The sequence below is a fragment of the Salmo trutta genome, chromosome 15 (assembly GCF_901001165.1).
Source record: "Salmo trutta chromosome 15, fSalTru1.1, whole genome shotgun sequence".
Classification (NCBI taxonomy): domain Eukaryota; kingdom Metazoa; phylum Chordata; class Actinopteri; order Salmoniformes; family Salmonidae; genus Salmo; species Salmo trutta.
Genome location: NC_042971.1, coordinates 30,521,215 through 30,540,574, shown reverse-complemented (window position 1 = coordinate 30,540,574; position 19,360 = coordinate 30,521,215). Strand labels below are relative to the sequence as shown.

The following is a 19,360-nucleotide window of genomic DNA, read 5'->3' as shown; positions in this document are numbered from 1 at the left end:
TTAAGTCTGAAAAGCTGTTTCCGAAATTCAGGTGGGATTTGTGAAGTGTTCTTGATCTATAATGCTTTTAAAAAAGGTATACATTAATAAGTAATGATGATTAATGTTTTATGATGCCAGAGAACAGATAAATGGACATCTGACTGCACACCATTCATTCCACCTGGACGGTGAAATAAAAACAGAGCAATGTTTCCGTTTCTCTGCTTGAATGTTAACAAGGGAATGCCCTCTTCCTTTTCTAGTATATTTGATTAAAACGCTGTAGCTTGCCATCTGTATTCTCTATCTTAACAATGCTTGATGCACTTTACAGGGTGTTGGCATTCCCTTAAAGGAAAACTCCACCCAAAAACAATCTTTTAGTATTTGTTGCATGTCAGCAAACAAGAATTGCATCATATGGACCAGATTTCTGTATATTGAAAGTTACATATCTTGAAAACTTGATTACTGACATGCAAAATATTGTAGGAATATATCAGCAATGGACTAATGAAACAAATACCAAAAGATAGTTTTTGGGTGGAGTTTTCCCTGTAAATACTGGCCATCATGTACATACATGGGCATATGTGCAAATCACCACAGGACAGTTGGAGGGCTTGATTAAAAAGCATCTTGGGTAGTTAATTAAATATGGCTGTTCTATTGCCAGGGCTTGACAGGTGGAGGCTGAAGACACTCTAATTAATTCCCCTGGATCTCTAGGTGGAGCAACTGGAGCCCCAGCACACACCTGAGGGCAGCTGCCACATGGGCCTACACACACGCCAATAGCGAGAGTAACACCTCCAAAAATGTTTGGGAAAATTCAGAAGGTCTAATTAAAATCCATCCGGTTGCAGAAGAGGTCAAATAAAACCCTTTAGACAAAAGACTTGGTCTAATCTTTATACATGATAATAGTCACCGTTAAGATACACATTTGTATACTACGAGAACAACACAGAAGATAGAGATACTGAAACTTTTTACTGGTTTACCTAACCTGCAGGTTGGGGAAGAGCTGGTCATGGGTTTGTCTTCAGGGAAGCCCGGCATACAGAGTTTGAACCACCCTGTCACAGGGGGCTGGCCAAGCATAGAAACACTTTCTAGTGTTTCTCTTTGAGACTAATTCAATATGGCCGCCAAACATGGTAGTGTTTTATATACACCGACAACTTTCTAAGGGGTACATCCTAGGTTGTGTCCCATTCTACCATCGAGCAGAAGTAAAGTGATGTGTGCCCATCAATGTGAGCACTGGTAAGAGTTTAGGGGGGTGGCTGTTGTTAGCTTGATCTGGCTCTAGCTCCCTCTGCCTTGCTCAGTGAAGACAAACCCTCTGAACAAAAGCCTTTCCATGCGCAACTCGTAAAGATTCATTATTGCTTACAGGAACAAAGCATTTTGTGTACATGGACACACAGTGCAGAGTCATGGAGAGCAATGGAGTGGCATAGGAAAGGGAAGGGGAGAGAGGGGAACAGACCTGAACAGCGAGGTCTGTTTCTGTCAGCTGGGGAAGGGTCATACTGGCATGGGGGTTAAAAGGGAAGGGTCATACTGGCATGGGGGTTAAAAGGGAAGGGTGATACTGGCATGGGGGTTAAAAGGGAAGGGTCATACTGGCATGGGGGTTAAAAGGGAAGGGTCATACTGGCATGGGGGTTAAAAGGGAAGGGTCATATAGGCACGGGGGGTAAAAGGGAAGGGTCATACTGGCATGATGGGGTAAAAGGGAAGGGTCATATAGACATGGGGGGGGTAGAAGGGAAGGGTCATATAGACATGGGGGGGTAGAAGGGAAGGGTCATATAGACATGGGGGGGTAGAAGGGAAGGGTCATACCGCAGAAGTGGATGAGAGAGAGAGGAACTATGGGATATGTGAACAAGCAAGTTTAGCTGGGGAATTATAGCATACACTTTTATGTTTATGGCTTGAAGGTTCAGCGTCTTATAAACGACTGCAGTGTCAGAGGACTGTGAGGTGGGGGACCATTTTGACATTTCAGTGGAAATGTGGCCCAGCATTTGAATTCCCATCTTCCCTTGTCACTCAAGCACTGCTAAAGTACACAACTCTACTTCCAAAGGTGTCACATGAAAAGTACAGTAGAGTGCTGGGGGCTGTGAAGCTTGATATCAACACAGAATATTGTTCCACCATCCTGCTGACTTTACAGTGGTGATTTTAAATAGTAGACTTATAAGACAGACCACATGAATACCCTCAACACGTATACACACACCCACACGTACGCCTGCACACATTCATACCTACATGTACATAATATGTGAATTTACGATCAATTCCAATAAGAAATTGGTGCCCCGTCCGAGGAACATTTAGGATGGGAAAGATGTGCGTTTTTTTTGCTCTCCAAAAGAAGCAGAAAGCTTTGAAAAAGCAGGTGATGTGGGTAGGGGTGGGACTGGGGATGAAGTTGGGGGGACTCGGGGCATTTGATAACTACCCTTATATATTCGACTTTCTGGTTGTCTTTCATAATTGGTCAGAAAATGTCAATTTGTGTGGTCCGCTGTTCCAAGAGTCAAAATGCAGGTGTTGCTTACGCAAAGGGAAAGGTACAGAAGCATGGGCATCTTTCTGCCCGAGAGTCAGTGTGCTTATCCACATCCTGCTCTCTCAGACTGGAACACCAGGATAGAATGCTCAGATTTGCGAGGATACGGTGGATAGCTGATAAAGTATCTCACGATCAACAAACGCCTCCAGAATAGTGTGTCCTCCAGGTGTACTGCATCCAGAAACGGTTGTCTTACATCCACAGTCCAAAACCCCATTACTGTCTCAGTCCTACTGGCCCATCTATGAAGGTCCTGGGAGAGCTCCATGTACATTTTTTAACTGGAATACATTCTACTTTCTGGGGATCTTTCATGATGACTGTCCAAATGGCCTTCTGTAAATGACCACCATGTTCTTCAGTGGGGAGGCCACCAGGCGACCAACGGCTAGGTGTTTCAGGGTAGCAGTAAGCAATGACAGTGACTGGGAACTGACTGACTGGCTGGGGGTATTTCTCTGTGTGACTGTGGGTCAGTGAGGGGATTTGGCCACTCATACCCTGTGTCCTTGTCTCCTGCTCCTGGGAACTCAGTGGGATTGGGGAGGGCAGGGGGGGGGTATGTTAGGAAGAAAAAAAAGTGTGGAAATGGCACAATGTGTTAGTAAGAGTTAAAAATGTCAGGAATGGCACAAACAATTCCTGTTTTCTTAAAGGTGAAAAGATTGGGAGTTTTTCCAACAGCAATACTGAACTGTCTTTGATATATATTAAACAACGTTTGCCTGGGCCAGGAGAATGGAGGCACATTTTACAGAACCTAGTCATTGCTACAGTATATAGCATCTTCTATGGAGTTTCAATATAAAATAAACATTCATATTTGAAAGGATGGTGAGATTAAGATTAATTTACTATATTTGTCAAACCAGAGATGAAGTCTTTGGCATTCATCATTCTTATGGTCTATTGTTGTTAGTGAATTTAAAAATCCGGATAGTTGTTGGTTGAGTAGCCTCTGTAAGCGATATGAAACACACGGGTCCATATTGTAATGGGAAGCTTAGAAAGGGTTTTGTTGACTGAGGCTCAAAATTCCCATAAACTTTTTCTTATTTAGGGAAGGCACATGTTCTGCTGAGTCGTCTGAACTATCTTGGCCAAGTAAGTCTGGCAACTTATTCACACCCAGCCTGTTGGGAAGGATTTCTTGTCAATGAGAACACATCTCGTGTTTAGTTTTATGTAAAGGTTAACTCAATTTGACAAGGACTGACTAATGTCTGCTCTTGGATGACGTCATCCCCAAAATTATAAATAGAATATCATTTGTTAATAATATCCCTTCTACATGCCATTATCCTCTATTGTGCTCCCATCTGGAATACATATTAATCTATATATGTTGGATTTATTCAGGTAAGTGACCACTACTTATAATCCTGTATTAAGTACTCCCATCTATGTAGATAGAGTGGGCGGATAATGTGTTTTCCATTATGAATCGGAAAGTACAGTACAGTGTGTGTTTGCAATACGGGCCAGGTGCAAGAATTGTTATTGCCTCCTGAATGGGGCTGTGTGGGTATGGGGAGGGGTAGGTAGATTGCCTCCTGAATGGGGCTGTGTGGGTATGGGGAGGGGTAGGTAGATTGCCTCCTGAATGGGGCTGTGTGGGTATGGGGAGGGGTAGGTAGGTAGATTGCCTCTTGAATGGGGCTGTGGGGGTATGGGGAGGGGTAGGTAGGTAGATTGCCTCCTGAATGGGGCTGTGGGGGTATGGGAAGGGGTAGGTAGATTGCCTCCTGAATGGGGCTGTGTGGGTATGGGGAGGGGTAGGTAGATTGCCTCCTGAATGGGGCTGTGTGGGTATGGGGAGGTAGGTAGATTGCCTCTTGAATGGGGCTGTGGGGGTATGGGGAGGGGTAGGTAGGTAGATTGCCTCCTGAATGGGGCTGTGTGGGTATGGGGAGGGGTAGGTAGGTAGATTGCCTCCTGAATGGGGCTGTGGGGGTATGGGGAGGGGTAGGTAGGTAGATTGCCTCCTGAATGGGGCTGTGGGGGTATGGGAAGGGGTAGGTAGATTGCCTCCTGAATGGGGCTGTGAGGGCATGGGTGCGGAGCCATGTCCTGGATGAGGAACTCATGATGGATGGATGAATGAAATAATGACTGTAGTCAGATAGAGGAAGGGGCAGGAGATCGAGGAGCTAGTGGAGATTAGGTCACATCATCAGATTCTGCTGCCGTGGGGTAGGTGGGGCAGGGCCACCCCGGGCCTCCTCTCGGGGCAGCGCTGGGGGTAGGGCACACTACGGGTGGAGTGCAGCAGGCCGGGGAGCTCCCTGGGCGCACGGCCCCAACGCCGGGACACCCACCCCCACCTGGGGCTCACGCACTCCATCCTCCGGGTGCGCCTCCCCGCGTGGCCAAACAGGGCGGCCGCCAGGGGCCATTGTCCATCTGAGCTGGGCTCCTGGCAGGCGGGGACACAGGGTTTAGGCTGGGGCTTGTGCCTGGAGCCCTGGAGCTCCTCCTCTAGGCAGGGCAACCAGGCCGCCCCATGGCCCTCGGCAGGCATGAGGTTCTGGTTGAGGGCTAAGGAGGGGGTAGGGTGTGAGCAGGCAGGGGGGAGCCTGATCCGACCATCCTCTCCCAGCATGGGCCCCAGCAGGCCTAGGCTGGTTCTGTCTGTCAACGAGTCCGTGCGGTCTTCATAGCCCAGGTCGGCTGGAGCCGAGCACTGCTGCAGGAAACAATGACCCTTCCCCCCAACGTCCGTGGTGCCCCCATCCTGGCAGCCCATCTCCCCTTGACCTTCCTCCTCCACCTCCGCCACTTCCTCGTCCTTTCCCTCCTCCCCCTCTTCGTCCTCCTCTCCCGGTGGGGGCGCGCGGAGGTCTCTGAGGAAGACCACAATGACTGAGATGTTGTCGCTGGAGCCGGCGTCACGGGCGGAGGCCACCAGCTTATGGGCCACCATGGTGCTGTCGCCGCTGTTCTCCGTCAGGTGGTCGCTGACCACACGCACCGCCTCGTCGGGGCTGACTGTGTCGTAGAAGCCGTCGCAGGCCAGAATCAGGTAGTCCTCCGTGCCGTCCAATGGGACGATGTGTTGGTCAGCAACGCCAGAGATGTAGGGCTTGTGCTCATTGTCGCCTGTCAATCACCAAGACAAAGCGAGATAAGAAACGAAGAAAACAAATCATGTATTCTTTATATTGTCAAATGTTTCTCATTGAAGCACTTTTTATAAAAACATTTGTGACCAAGTGCTGAACAGGAACCTGTTAAACCCCCAAAGAGCTGACAACAACATCGTGTAATATTCAGTGCTGCTTTATCTGTCAAGTCCACAAGGCTATGCATCTGTGTTTTGAAGTCATGGTTGAGAAAAACAAATAATAAATGTTCCTTTAACGTTTAATAATAAATGATACATCTGCTGCTTGCCACCTTATCACCTAGACTTGTTGTTCAGCCCTTTGGCCCGATTCCAAACCGAGTTAAGAGCGCGTAAACGGAATGTTATAACCTTTTTATGCACTTTTCTCTCTTTGCGTATTCATGCTATTCACCTGCTATTCGTTCGGGATGGAACTCTAAGAAATGAACGTGTGGCAGAGGTGTATCTACAGATACGCCGTATTCTGACCTTGACTTAATTTATTCATAATTCCACCACCTTTATGCGAGAGGAAACCATGAATAAGGTTGAGCGAATCTGCAGTTTCCAAGTGGAAAAAGCATCCACTTCATTTTTTATGATAGAAATAACATCATTCTCCATGCACTGTAATTTACAAATTGATAAGCGCTATTGATAAGAGCTAGGTAAATGAGTAGGGAATTGTAAATATAAATGACACTTGTTTTATTTCACCTGGAGACTAATGTTTAACCAGTCATATGGCAGCAAACTGAAGCATATCAACATTCCCACAGTAAAGTTTATGAAATGCTGTGCCATTATGTAGAATTGTAATTGTACAGCCTTTTAACTTGCAGGGATGGGAACTCTTGAATGGCTTAATTATAGGCTACCCCGACTTTCTCTGCTTCCTATTTCTATCATGTTAAATATTAGTCACTATCAGTATCTACAGTCAGTAGGCCTAATAACCACACATATTCATCTGCCAATTTACTGTTAGTTCCCTTAAGTTGGTATAGCCTACATTATCATTCCATTTAATTCCATTGTTTCATTTACCTTCATTTGCTTCCTCTGTAAAGGTCGTCACGGCCGTGTGGTTGTTGCTGAGGATCATTAGTAACAGTTGATTGAGTCATTTTAAACACCAGTTGGTGTTGAAACGGAGACGAATATGCATATATTTAGATGGGTTTCTTTCATTGATCCTTATTTTCTTAACCCGTTCTCTCAATATATTCTAGTCTGTCGACAAAATAAAAGGTACAGCGTATTTAAAGGGATGGCTTAAGATAAATGTACCGAAAACCCTATTGAATGAAAACTCCACGAGAAAATCTGTTGGCCAACAAGTGTGACACCTGCAAAGCCCGTTACACACCTTCATAAGGTCAGTTTGAAACTACTGAGAAGTGCATAGGAAAGGCGTGCGTAAGAATGGCGTCATTTTGGGTCCTTTGTGACTAATGTATTTATATATACGTATGAATATCAGTGTTGCAATATCTGTCTTCTCTCCTCTCCTTCATGCAGCAGGAATGAACATAACAGTTGTTATGTAGCAGCCATTTGCTGTCGAGGAAGCGGTTGTTTTGATATCAGATTAGTGGAGCTTTAGGATTAGGGAACAGCAGGTCACAGTAGAGCTTTCTCACTAGCCACCACTAAAATAACTATCAGGAAATAAGACTAGAAGCTAGCCTCAAGTTGCCTTGTGCATCAGGGTTGGGGGTCAATTAGAATTGAGGTCAGTTATTTCCATTTTTGGGGGGAAATAAAATCGAATCACTTCCTGAATAGACTTCAATTGACCCCGACCCTATTGTGTATGTAAATAGTAACAGTTGGATTCTAAGGCAGTCTTCACAGTTGATTCCAATGTAGAGGCCATTCGTTTTCAAGAGAACAACAGCATTGTTGTGATTGTGATGTGGTATTATTGGAGCTGTGAGATTATTCCATCTAATCCCATTAGGATTGTAAATACCTGCAGTTACGTAAAACTTGTGTATGCATAAAGTTACAGGAAACCCTCAACCCCCACCTCTGGGTTGCTATTTGTCCCCCACACAGCACAGTGTCAGCTGATCCTTGGCTGTGGCACTCAATCACCAAGATAGTTTAGACAGATTATGGGCCTCCTGCTGAGTGGTGAGCTGCACACACACGCACTCTCTGCACAACACACACGCACTCTCTGCACGACACACACACACTCTCTGCTCGACACACTCCGACCCCTTGTACTTTATATGGGAATTGTATAAATACAAGGCATAGAGTGATTGTTTGCACCTATGGCTCTGGATACGGACAGGCTGCCATTAACCCTCCACGTGCCGAACCAGATGACACAGCCTCCCAGAGCCTCAATGCGCTGCTTCTCATCCTGCGGAGGGAGAGAGAAAGATAGTATTATGTACAATGATATGCGGTTGTATATGAGACAGACATCTCTGCTCAAGTGATGTTATCCCCTGTGTGTGAAGTGAACAGTGATTAAGTGTGTGTGTGTGTGTGTGTGTGTGTGTGTGTGTGTGCGTGCGTGACCTCTCTGTCAGGCTTGTGAGGCTTCATCAGTTCCACGGCCTGGCCCTTCTTGACCAGCATGACCTGAGAGTCCCCTAGCCAGGCCACATACAGGGTCCGCCCCCTCAGGAAGGTCACCACACCCGTGGTGCCGCAGCGCAGGTTCTGTAACACACAGACACACACAGACAGACACACATACATACATACATACGGGTGGAAGCACACACACACATTTAGACATAAACATATATGAATGTCCGGTAACATGTCTACTGGGTCGTTCCATTTGATTTCAATCCGTTTTTGACCACACCCCATTTGATTGAATGAAAATGTCCATACTATACCAATTTGAGCCCTTACCTCCATCTTAGCTTTACGGATGAAGCGTTCATCGGTGACTCTGAAGGCGCGACACAGGGCCTCCCCAGGATCTTGGCTGAAGCACTCCTGCTGCACCATATTGACGTGGAGGTGGTTGGCGGCGTAGATGGCGGCGTCCACGCCCCCATGGCCATCGAACACGGCGAAGAAGGCCTGCTCCTCCTGGTCCTGAAAACACACACACAGGTCAAAGGTCAAAACAGTATGACAGGAGGATGAGCCTGCAATGTCTTAGAGCTTCAATACTTTCAGGAAGCACTCTTATTTCTGCACTTCATCACCTGTTCTAACATGATAGTAATTCATGTATAGACTCTCATCAAGAGTATGAAGCAATGCAAAGCATTCATCTGTCTCAATCATCTTTACAACAAGCTTCCATAAAGAAATGGAACTCATCATAGTAATGTTTTCTAAATTACAATTGCTTCTACAGCATAGTTAGTTGCGTGTCACTCTCGTGACGTTGTGTGTTTTCCATGAATGGCATGTGTAGTAGTGCCTCATCACAAATATGCAAATCAAATATAACCTGCTTGCGTCTCCATCTATTTGCTTTAATTAACTGGGGTTTAATGCCAGTTAGCAGGCTTACCCGCCACTAGCATGCTTAGCTAATAGAATGGGATAAACATTTGATCCAACTGAATAATTATGTCAGGATCCTTGCGCTTGTGCATCTGTCTGTCTGTCCCGGGGCCGTCTCACTGGCCAGTTGGCTTAGAGGGGACGTAAGGGGAGGACTGGAGAACTAAGAAGGATAGGACTTCAATGACTGATTGACTCTGTGTGGCTCAGATAACATGCCATTATCAGGCTGGTGTGTGTCTGTCAAAACAAATCACATTTGATTGGTCGTGTATACATATTTTGGAGTTATCGCAGGTGCAACGAAATGTTTCTAGCTCCAGTTCTATCTGTCTGTTTGTCTCTGTGTGTGTGTGTGTGTGTGTGTGTGTGTGTGTGTTTAAGTGTGTGTGTGAGGGTGTGTTGTTCAGCTTCATTGAAATCATTTCCTTCATGCCCGAGGGAGCACGTTAGAGTGCTGTAGCTAATAATGCTATTAGAAGCATTTCATTCACCAGCGGCAACCTACTGTGCTATCATTGACTGTTCTTATTGGGGTTGTAATGGGAATAACTCATTTAGGGGAGTTTTATTGATCTCCCCCCATAGTGAAGTGAGTCGATAGCTTCCCAGCTGGGTTAGCCCACTCAGTGGGGGGGTCTCTTCATTAGCTGATATACACAGAATAATAAAATGCTCTTTTTAGCCAGTCGGCAGCAATTTTGAAGAGTGTCTCTACAGGGTTGGGGTGAATTCCGTTTCAATTCAGGCAATTCAGGATGTAAACTGAAATTCCAATTCCAATTTTCCTCAATTTAGAATTGGAATTTCAGTTTACTTCCTGAATTGAAATGTGCTGTATCACGTGGTGATACTGTGTATTACTATTCTTGCATCAAGTGTTAGGCCAAATGCTGCTAAGAAACATTCAAACAATGACAGACATCCTGGAGTCTTTGATAAGAGGGTATATTTTGAGTGTTGCCAAGAACAAGGTATTGATTTTGTGGTCATCAGGATGCCATCCGCCATGTGTCTTGGGGTTTCTAGAGAGCCCTTTTAGAGTGAGCACTTTTAAGGCCACTATAGGGTTGGGTAGTATCCAGATTTCATACCGTCATACTGTTTCTGTACCACACTGGGGTTTACGGTATTACCGAATGTGCACACAAGGGGTGCTATTTCTCAGAAAAAAAGTGAAGTTATAAGCAGTGGCGTAGCACGCACCCCCGCAGCCCACGAGAGACGGGGGGGGGGGCAACCCACATTTCTTCTACCTATATATATTTTTTGTAATGATATTGAAAATCATAGCGTCGTTATGTCTAAATACTCCGGTATACGGTATATCACCCAAGCCTAGCCCACTAGGGAGAAGCCAAAGGGCTACAGTAGTACTCGAGCCCTCTTTTTCCAACCTTTCCTCTTTTCATTTACCAGAAACACCAATCAATTGCAATTGAATTTAAAGAGTCCATATCCCTTTAATGGTTATGGTAAGAACTGGAGGGTAATCTGATCCTGGATCTGTGGTTGAAGGCTGCTCTCTTCATCAACCTAGCGACATGCTGGAGTCATACGTACCTGTATGTTGAACTGATCCTAGACCTGTGGTTAAGGATTACTCTGTTCATGCTTACCTGTATGTTGAACTGATCCTAGACCTGTGGTTAAAGATTACTCTGTTCATGGTTACCTGTATGTTGAACTGATCCTAGACCTGTGGTTAAGGATTACTCTGTGCATGCTTACCTGTATGTTGAACTGATCCTAGACCTGTGGTTAAAGATTACTCTGTTCATGCTTACCTGTATGTTGAACTGATCCTAGACCTGTGGTTAAGGATTACTCTGTTCATGCTTACCTGTATGTTGAACTGATCCTAGACCTGTGGTTAAAGATTACTCTGTTCATGCTTACCTGTATGTTGAACTGATCCTAGACCTGTGGTTAAGGATTACTCTGTTCATGCTTACCTGTATGTTGAAGAGGGTGTTGAAGTCGGGGATGACGATGTGTTTGTCCTCCATCTTGCGGCGCATGTTTTTGATGGCGTGGATGGAGGTCTCGTAGTAGGGCTGTGGCCGGCGGCGGTAAGGGAAGTCTTTCAGCCACAGGCAGCATGTTTCACACAACTTATTGAAGATGAGCCGGGCAAAGGCCACCGACTCAATCTCTAAAAGAGAACACACACACACGCACAAACACACGCACGCACCCGCACATGCACGCACACAAATGGCATGTGATCAGACCTCAGGCTCGCACACATATACATTATACACGCATGTATCCATGCATAGGTGCACATGTGAAAAGAATGCACATCATTTATAGCCTCCAGATGTTATTCACGTTTGTTCACATTAAAATACACACATGTAGACTCACATGAAACCATACACACGTAATCACACATACGCATGCACACACACACACACACACGTTTGCAATCAGTCCCAATTAACCCGGTAGTCTGGGACACCTGTATTCCATACTAGAGCTCTTGAACACAAAGCCACTCATGTAAGTCAACATCAGGGTTTATTGGATTACTGTCAACGTTTCTGATGATACATTTTTGGTTGTCTTACAGTAAATATGCTTGCATTGATAGTGACAGTTTGCATTGATATTGCATTGCATATTGCATATTTATTGACATTGAATTGTTTAAATGCACTGTATAATCTCTCCTGTCATAAGTGACATAAACATGTTTTGGTTGGTTATCATAGTCTGTGTACCTACAGTACTCCCATTAGAACAGAAAGCATCAATCATTTCAGCTTCAATTTGGATGTTTGTTATTTCTGTATGTTTTAAAATGTGTTCATAGGTGAATAAGAAATGGCTTTGGGGTTTTAAACAGCATCGGTGTGAGCTCACTGACGGAATGTCGAGGAAGTAAACTAATTTAGGGCTCGATTCAATCCGTATTGAAATGTAAAGGTCATTTCCAAATGAGCCAACATATGCAGCGTTTACCGTGAATGGAGTCTCCGTTAATGTGAGAACATTGCCTTTAAACCTTTATTGTGCTGTAGTGCAGCTCTTCAGGGCTTCGGATTGAATCAAGCCCTTAGTCTTTTTCTTCTCTGTCACAGCAAGTCGAGCAACAGAGAGGGACTCAGGAGACAATGTTTAAGTGTTTGTTTTTATTTTGTTGAATCTGAAATATAGATAAACCTCTCTAAGTACTCTGTTTCCTAGTTACCTTGGTTGTTGTGAGGGGGGATTAACTGGGGGACTGACATTCGTATGAAAACTTGTGGGCTTACTGTTTGTTGCAAAGGGCTCACCAATTGTTAATTCGTAATTTACAGAAGAGCAGCGGTTATAACTCGTCTTAAGAAGCTCTGATGCTTACTATAGAGTCCTATGTTTTACTATAGATACCTATAATCCTATAAATACTGTGAGATTTCAAGTTAGGCTGTTTTTCTACTTACCTAGAGTCAGATGAACTCATGGATACCATTTTTATGTCTCTGCATGCTCCTCTCAAAAACAGGGAAATAGACCTAACTATTCCAAAGCTTGGTGGTTAGCACTTGGTCCTCTATGTATTTTTTACAAGTTCATTTGAAACGCTAACATTTAGATTATAGTTGTTTTAAATGCTTTTTTACTTTACTGTTGTCTCTGATGTACGCATTTCATTCATCCGCCGTGGCCACACGGATGATAGGCTGTGCGCAACCTCTCAAGTCAACACAGTAGCCAGATGCGACAGCGGGACAGAATGAGGAAGTTGATAGTATCTATGAGTTCATTTGACTCAGGGTAAGAAGAAAAACAACCAAAATCTCAAAATCTCGCAGTATCTCTTTAAGACCCCATAGCTTCTGTAATGAATATCTGGACAAGGTCATTTTGAATGAATTCTCTGCTCCACCTAGTGGAACTAAGGACTTGGTCTTTCCACTCTCCAATCTTCCTCACTCTCCTTTCTTCCCCTTCTCTCTATTCCTCTCCGTTCCTCTCCTCCTCCTCCTCCTCTCCCTAACTCCCCAGGCTCTGTAGTTAAATTTAACCTCCCATTCCATCTCAGAGCCCTGTCAGTGAGCAGTGGGAGCCCTGTGTGTGTGGGTGTGTGGGTGTGTTCGTGTGTCTCCTCTGCCCTGGGCATAGATGGCCAGGCTGTCTGCTATCCTCTGTTCTTACCCACTCTTACCGCCCACCTGACATTCACCAACCCACCCTCCGTCCCAAGACAGCAACCCCATCACGCAAATCACCAGAGCCAAAATTATCTTTCCCCTGCGTTCTCTTTCTGCCTCCCTCTCTCCCCCTCCCTCTCTCTCTCTGATAAGAACACAGAGATCTTAAAAGAGGACTGTCGCAGGGTTATTCATTGCTGTTCCCTTCTCTTCTAAAAGACCTCTGCTCTCGCTCGCTCGCTCCACAGAGTGCTTTGTTTTGTAACTGACAAAGTAAAGGGAATTCAAAGTGACAGCGGTTGACATCAAGCTGTGGTATAAAAAAAGTGAGCCAGGAAGCGCAACTGTTTTAATGCTAATTATTCGCTAAGAGATTGTAGCAGCTGTGCCACAAACACAATGTGTTGTGTGTTGGCGATTTTCTCATTTGTCCACGGTGTTGAATAAAACAACACCTGAAATGATTAAGGCTTTAAGCCAATATATTGAATAAAAAGTACCTCTGTCCTTTCAGTAGCCTAGCTAGGTCAGTACATGACCTGATTTTGCATGTCATGCGCAGGCTGACAGGGGACTCACGGGGGAAAGGGTCTACTCCATCCTCAACGGTCTTCTGGATGTGGTAGATGGAGAGGTCACTCTGCAGAACACTGTCTGCTGTAGCCCGCGCCAGGGCAGCCGCCAGGGAGAAGGGGCAGTTACTGTCGGAGAGAGAGAAAAAAGAGAATGAGAGGGGTTAAAACATCCATTCAACACCAGGGAGGAAGTAAAATAAAAGCCTAGGAGGAATAGATGGAAGGAGGTATAGGATGATTATACTGTAGCAACCAGATCTACCAATCATATAGCATAGAGATTGAGAGAGAATGATGGAGAGAGAGTGTGTGCTAGGTTGTAGCTGTAACATCAACCTTACCTGAGTTATCATACTCCAGAGAGACCAGCCTATAGACTTACAGTCCTCAATGACCAGCTCTCACTTCAACCATTAGGCCTACCATCAATTGAATTCACTGAAGTAATTCCCTCCATCGAGCAGCTTTAACCAATCCCACAGTAGAAGTCTGTCTGTCTGTCCTTTGGCATGAGACAGGCCTGTTAATTTTCCATGTTCCAATCGCTCCTGGTTTGTAATTTGTACCCCCTTTTTCCTCCCCAATTTCGTGATTACGATCTTGTTTCATCGCTGCAACTCCCCAATGAGATGAGTGACACAACCAACCGTTGGGATCCAATGGAGGAGTTTCCTAACACTGGTGGGGGATCCTGAGCATTGTTCTGCCACCACTCTATTTAGGGTCTTTTAGTTCCGTATTCCCCTATGATGCCCTGCCCACTTGACCTACTTCCTGATCGAAAACAGTTGTTTTCCTCCTTACATTTTAGGTTCTCGGCACCAAATAGCTAGCTAGCTAGTTAGCATCTAGTTAGAGATGGTGCCACTAGATGGCTGTGCTAGATCAATTGGCATGCAAGTTCTGAGGAATGCTGCCGGAAGTAGGAAAACATTCACAGTAAATGGACACGCCCTTGTTGCCAGGCGCCGTGAGGTGAATAATAATGGCAATAGTAATGGCGTCTTTTTGTAGGCACGAACTCTGCCATGGTACTATGGTGTTGAACGCTGAGCTGTAGTCAAAGACCAGCATTCTAACGTAGGTGTTCCTCTTGTCCAGGTGGGAGAGGGCAGTGTGGAGTGCAATAGAGATGGCGTCATCTGTGGATCTGTTGGAGGCGGTATGCGAATTAGAGTGGGTCCAGAGTGTGTGGGATGATGGCGTTGATGTGAGCCATGACCAGCCTTTTAAAGCATTTCATGGCTACAGATGTAAGTGCTACGAGGCGATAGTCATTTAGACAGGTTACCTTGGCGTTCTTGGGCACACAGACTATGGTGGTCTACTTGAAACATGTAGGTCAGGGAGAAGTTGAAAATGTCAGTGAAGACACTTGCCAGCTGGTCAGCACATGCTTTGAGAACGCGTCCTGGTAATCCGTCTCCTTGTGAATGTTAACCTGTTTAATGGTCTTACTCACATTGGCTACGGAGAGCAAGATCACACAGTCATCCGGAACTCCTGGTGCTCTCATGCATGGTTCAGTGTTGCTTGCCTCGAAGCGAGCATATAAGGAATTTAACTCAACTGGAAATCTCACGTCACTGGGCAGCGCGTGGCTGGGTTTCTCTTTATAATCTGTGATAGTTTGCAAGCCCTGCCACATCCGACAAGTTTCAGAGCCGGCGTAGTAGGATTCGATCTAAGTTCTGTATTGATGTTTTGAATGTTTGATGGCTCGTCAGAGGTCGTAGCGGGATTTCTTATAAGCGTCCAGATTAGTGTCCTGCTCCTTGAAAGCGGCCTCTCTATCTTTTAGCTCAGTGTGAATTTTATTTTGCCTGTAATCCATGGCTTCTTGTTGGGATATGTACGTACGGTCACTGCGGGGACATCGTTGTTGATGCATTTATTAATGAAGCGGTTGACTGATGCGGTAAACTCCTCAATGTTATCGGATTAATACCGGAACATATTCCAGTCTGTGCTAGCGGAACAGTCCAGTAGCTTAGCATCCGCTTCAACGGACCACTTCCGTATTGAGCGCACTGGTACTTCCTGTTTGAGTTTTTGCTTGTAAATAGGAATCAGGAGGATAGAGTTATGGCCAGATTTGCCAAATGTAGGGCGAGGGAGAGGGAGAGCTTTGAATGCATTTTTGTGTGCGGAGTAAAAGTTCCGCCTCTGTATGTGCAATTTCTTGTTTGCTTATGGCCCTATGCAGCTTGTTGAGTGCGGTCTTAGCGCCAGCATCGATTGGTGGTGGTAAATAGACAGCTAAGAAAAATAAAGATGAAAACTCTCTTGGTAAATAGTATGGTCTGCAGTTTATCATGAGGTATTCTAACTCAGGCGAGCAAACCTTGAGACGTCCTTAACATTAGAGATGTCATTAAAAAAACGACACAAACCTACCCCCTTAACCTTACCCGAGGCTGCTGTTTGGTCCTGACAATACATAGAAAAACCAGTGATGTATATTATCCATTTTCATTGTTCAGCCACGACTCCGAGAAACATAGGATATTACAGTTCTTCAGGTCCCGTTGATAGTCTCAAACAGAGCTCATCCAGTTTGTTCTCGAGTGATTATACATTCAGCTAGCCCGCTCGTTTGTCTCACTTGCGCCGTCTTTTCCTCTTTCGAGTCCTGGGGATTAGGGCCTGGTTCGAAATGAGCAGTACATCCACAGCTGCTGACTCGCTGATGTAGAAATCTTCATCCAAATCGAGGTTAGTGATTGCTGTTCTGATGTCCAGAAGCTGTTTTCGGTCATAGAAATTGATAGCGGAAATATTATGTACATAAATGTTAAGATCAGCGTAAAAAAAACACACAAAATAGCAGAATTGGTTAGGAGCCCGTAAGACAGCAGCTATCAATTGCAGAGCCATCATATTAACTGACTGACATTATCTTATAGAACAAGATGTATTAGATCTCCTTAGCCTGTGTTGACCTCAGAACGTATTTGCAGCGTTTATCCCAAAACCTTATTCTTTCCCAATTCATTTTCCCAATAGGAATGGCTGAGCAAACCAGAGGTAACTCGTTTCCATTTTTTAGGATTACAAGCTGGCGAGCTCTATAGGCACTCTACCGAGCGCTGAGAGTCAGCGCTGTCATATTACGAAATCTAGTGCTCGCACATGAGCCTGGCCGAGCTTTTGTGCTGTTGTTCAAATTCTATCAACTGTAGTTGCCATGGGAGATTACATTTGTTTACATTGTGGAAAATACAGTTCCATACAGTAGCCCTTTCTTGGCGAGCTAACAAGGGTGAAGCACCTGGATTGATTCAAGGCAATGTCAAACTATTTCACTGAAATCTTGTATTGCAATCAAAATATTAATGATGCCCTTGAACTAGCCCCAACGTGATTTCATTACTGCAGAAGTCACATTGGGGCTAGTCTCCAGAGCAACTTGGCTCAGAGACCCAGTGGAAAAATCCCGTTTTGAAGTGTCGTTATACCATCACTGCTAAAAGTACAATGATTTTTAAGGACAGTATATAACCATGCAATCATGAAATCCTTACTGGACTGATGAGAAAACAGCAAAAGACAAAGAACACATCCATTTAGAAGCTCCTTAAGAAAACTAGAGTGAGAGATATGTCCTCTTAATGTTGTTCCAATAGTCCAACACACAAAAAAAAGAAAAGCAACAAGTCAGATGAGAAGAGTCAAATACTCTCCCTCTCCAGAGATGTGCCAGTATAGATCTGTTTGTCTAAACTCAATCCATGTCCCTATTGGAGGGGAAATTCATTGAGTGATTCTGCGTCTGTCAGTAGCTACTATTGAGCTATCAGACCTCACCGCGGAACTGTGGTTATGGTGACCAGTACATTTTTAAATTGTCCTTCAAAACCATGCAATGGCCGCAATTAGAGGAAAGTCATGAGTGTGCCATTCAAGTGTCTACGTCTCTACGTCTGTTCCCTTCAAAGAGACCTAGGCCTAGATTCAATATTTAGCGAGATTTACATTTAAAGGTCATTTTCGGATTGTGACAACATATGCATCATTTACTGTGAATGTGGTCTCCGCGAACATTGCCTTTAAAACGTGCATAGCATTTAACATTGCCTTTAAAACACGATAGAAATAAATCTGGCCCCTAGCCCTGATTCCTACTTACCCTAAGCTAAAACATTCCAGTGCACTGATGCCAATACATTGCCTTTAAAACGTGCATAGAGATGAACATTTCCTTTAAAACGGGATCGGATTGAATCTGACCCCTAGCCCTGATTCCTACTCATCCTAAGCTTAAACATTCCAGTGCACCGATGCCAATACTTGCCCCACCTGCAAATAGAACTACTCAGCGCTGACGATGTGTAGCGGAACTATGTGTTCAGGTGCACCCTGGGAGCCTCAGGCAGCTTGGAGGGGGAAGAGGGGGTGTGGGTCACATGATCTTAGCCCAGGTGCTGCCTTCATCTGGGCAGTTTATACGCCATTGTGGCACTGAGCTCCTGTACCCATGGTAACCTGAGGCACCCAGTGTGTTGACAGCTGATGATGGGGTCCCCATTACAACTGCACTGCCTGGCGGTGACAGCGGGTACAGGGGTTCATCGGGCAGGCGGCATGCCCACAGTCTACCTCTGACGGCTACAGGTATTGTGTGTGTGTTTTTGAATGTGTGTGCTGCGTGTGTGTGTATGCAGCAGGGGGTGACCATACATAGCCACTATAGCCCCAGAGACAACACGGGGGTGAGGATGAAGGGATAGAGGAAGAGAGAAAGGAGGGAGGGATAAGCCCTTCCCTTGTCTAAGGAAGTGGAGAAGCAAGCAGCTCAACAGGCAGCGAGCGAGGGGAAAGTGGAACATTCTCAAACAAGGACAGTCCACAATGACAGGCTGCTGCTCTACATTAAGGTAATCTGGGCCACCTCTATAGTGGGTATCATAAGAATTCACCCCTTAGATTTTTTCACATTTTGTTGTGTTACAAAGTGGGATGGAAATTGATTTAATTGTGAATTTTTTCTGTCACTGATCTACAAAAAACACTCCATAATGTCAAAGTGAATGTACGAATTAATAAAAGATAAATAACTAAAATGTCTTGGTTATTAAAATATTCACCTCCTTTGTTATGGCAACCTAAATAAGTTAAGGAGTAAAAATGTGCTTAACAAATCACATAATAAGTTGCATGGACTTACTCTGTCTGCAATGATAGCGGTAAACATGATTTTTGAATGACTACCCCATCTCTGTACACCATACAGTATATACAGTTATCTGTAAGATCCCTCAGTCGAGTAGTGAATTTGAAGCACAGATTCAATTATCAAAGAGCAGGGAGCTTTACAATGCCTTGCAAAGAAGGGCACCGATTGGTGGATAATTGTAATTTAGATTTTTTTTTTAAAGCAGACACTGAATATCCCTTTAAGCATGGTGACGCTATTAATTAAGCTTTGGATGGTGAGTCAGGACAGAGATACAGGCGTCCTTCCTAA

General features: G+C 44.8%; 1 protein-coding gene across 1 annotated transcript in view; it reads right to left on the bottom strand.

The window, feature by feature from the left end:
• Nucleotides 1-879: 879 nt before the first annotated feature.
• Nucleotides 880-19,360, bottom strand: part of LOC115148792 (protein phosphatase 1E) — a 65,901-nt gene continuing 47,420 nt past the window's right edge. Inside the window, exons 2-7 of the mRNA XM_029691021.1 lie at nt 13,898-14,019; nt 11,132-11,331; nt 8,568-8,756; nt 8,223-8,366; nt 7,968-8,061; nt 880-5,677 (exon numbers count right to left, since the gene is read on the bottom strand). Of these exons, the coding sequence (XP_029546881.1) occupies nt 4,752-5,677; nt 7,968-8,061; nt 8,223-8,366; nt 8,568-8,756; nt 11,132-11,331; nt 13,898-14,019 (1,675 nt within the window). The 3' untranslated portion in view covers nt 880-4,751. The remainder of the gene's footprint in view (nt 5,678-7,967; nt 8,062-8,222; nt 8,367-8,567; nt 8,757-11,131; nt 11,332-13,897; nt 14,020-19,360) is intronic.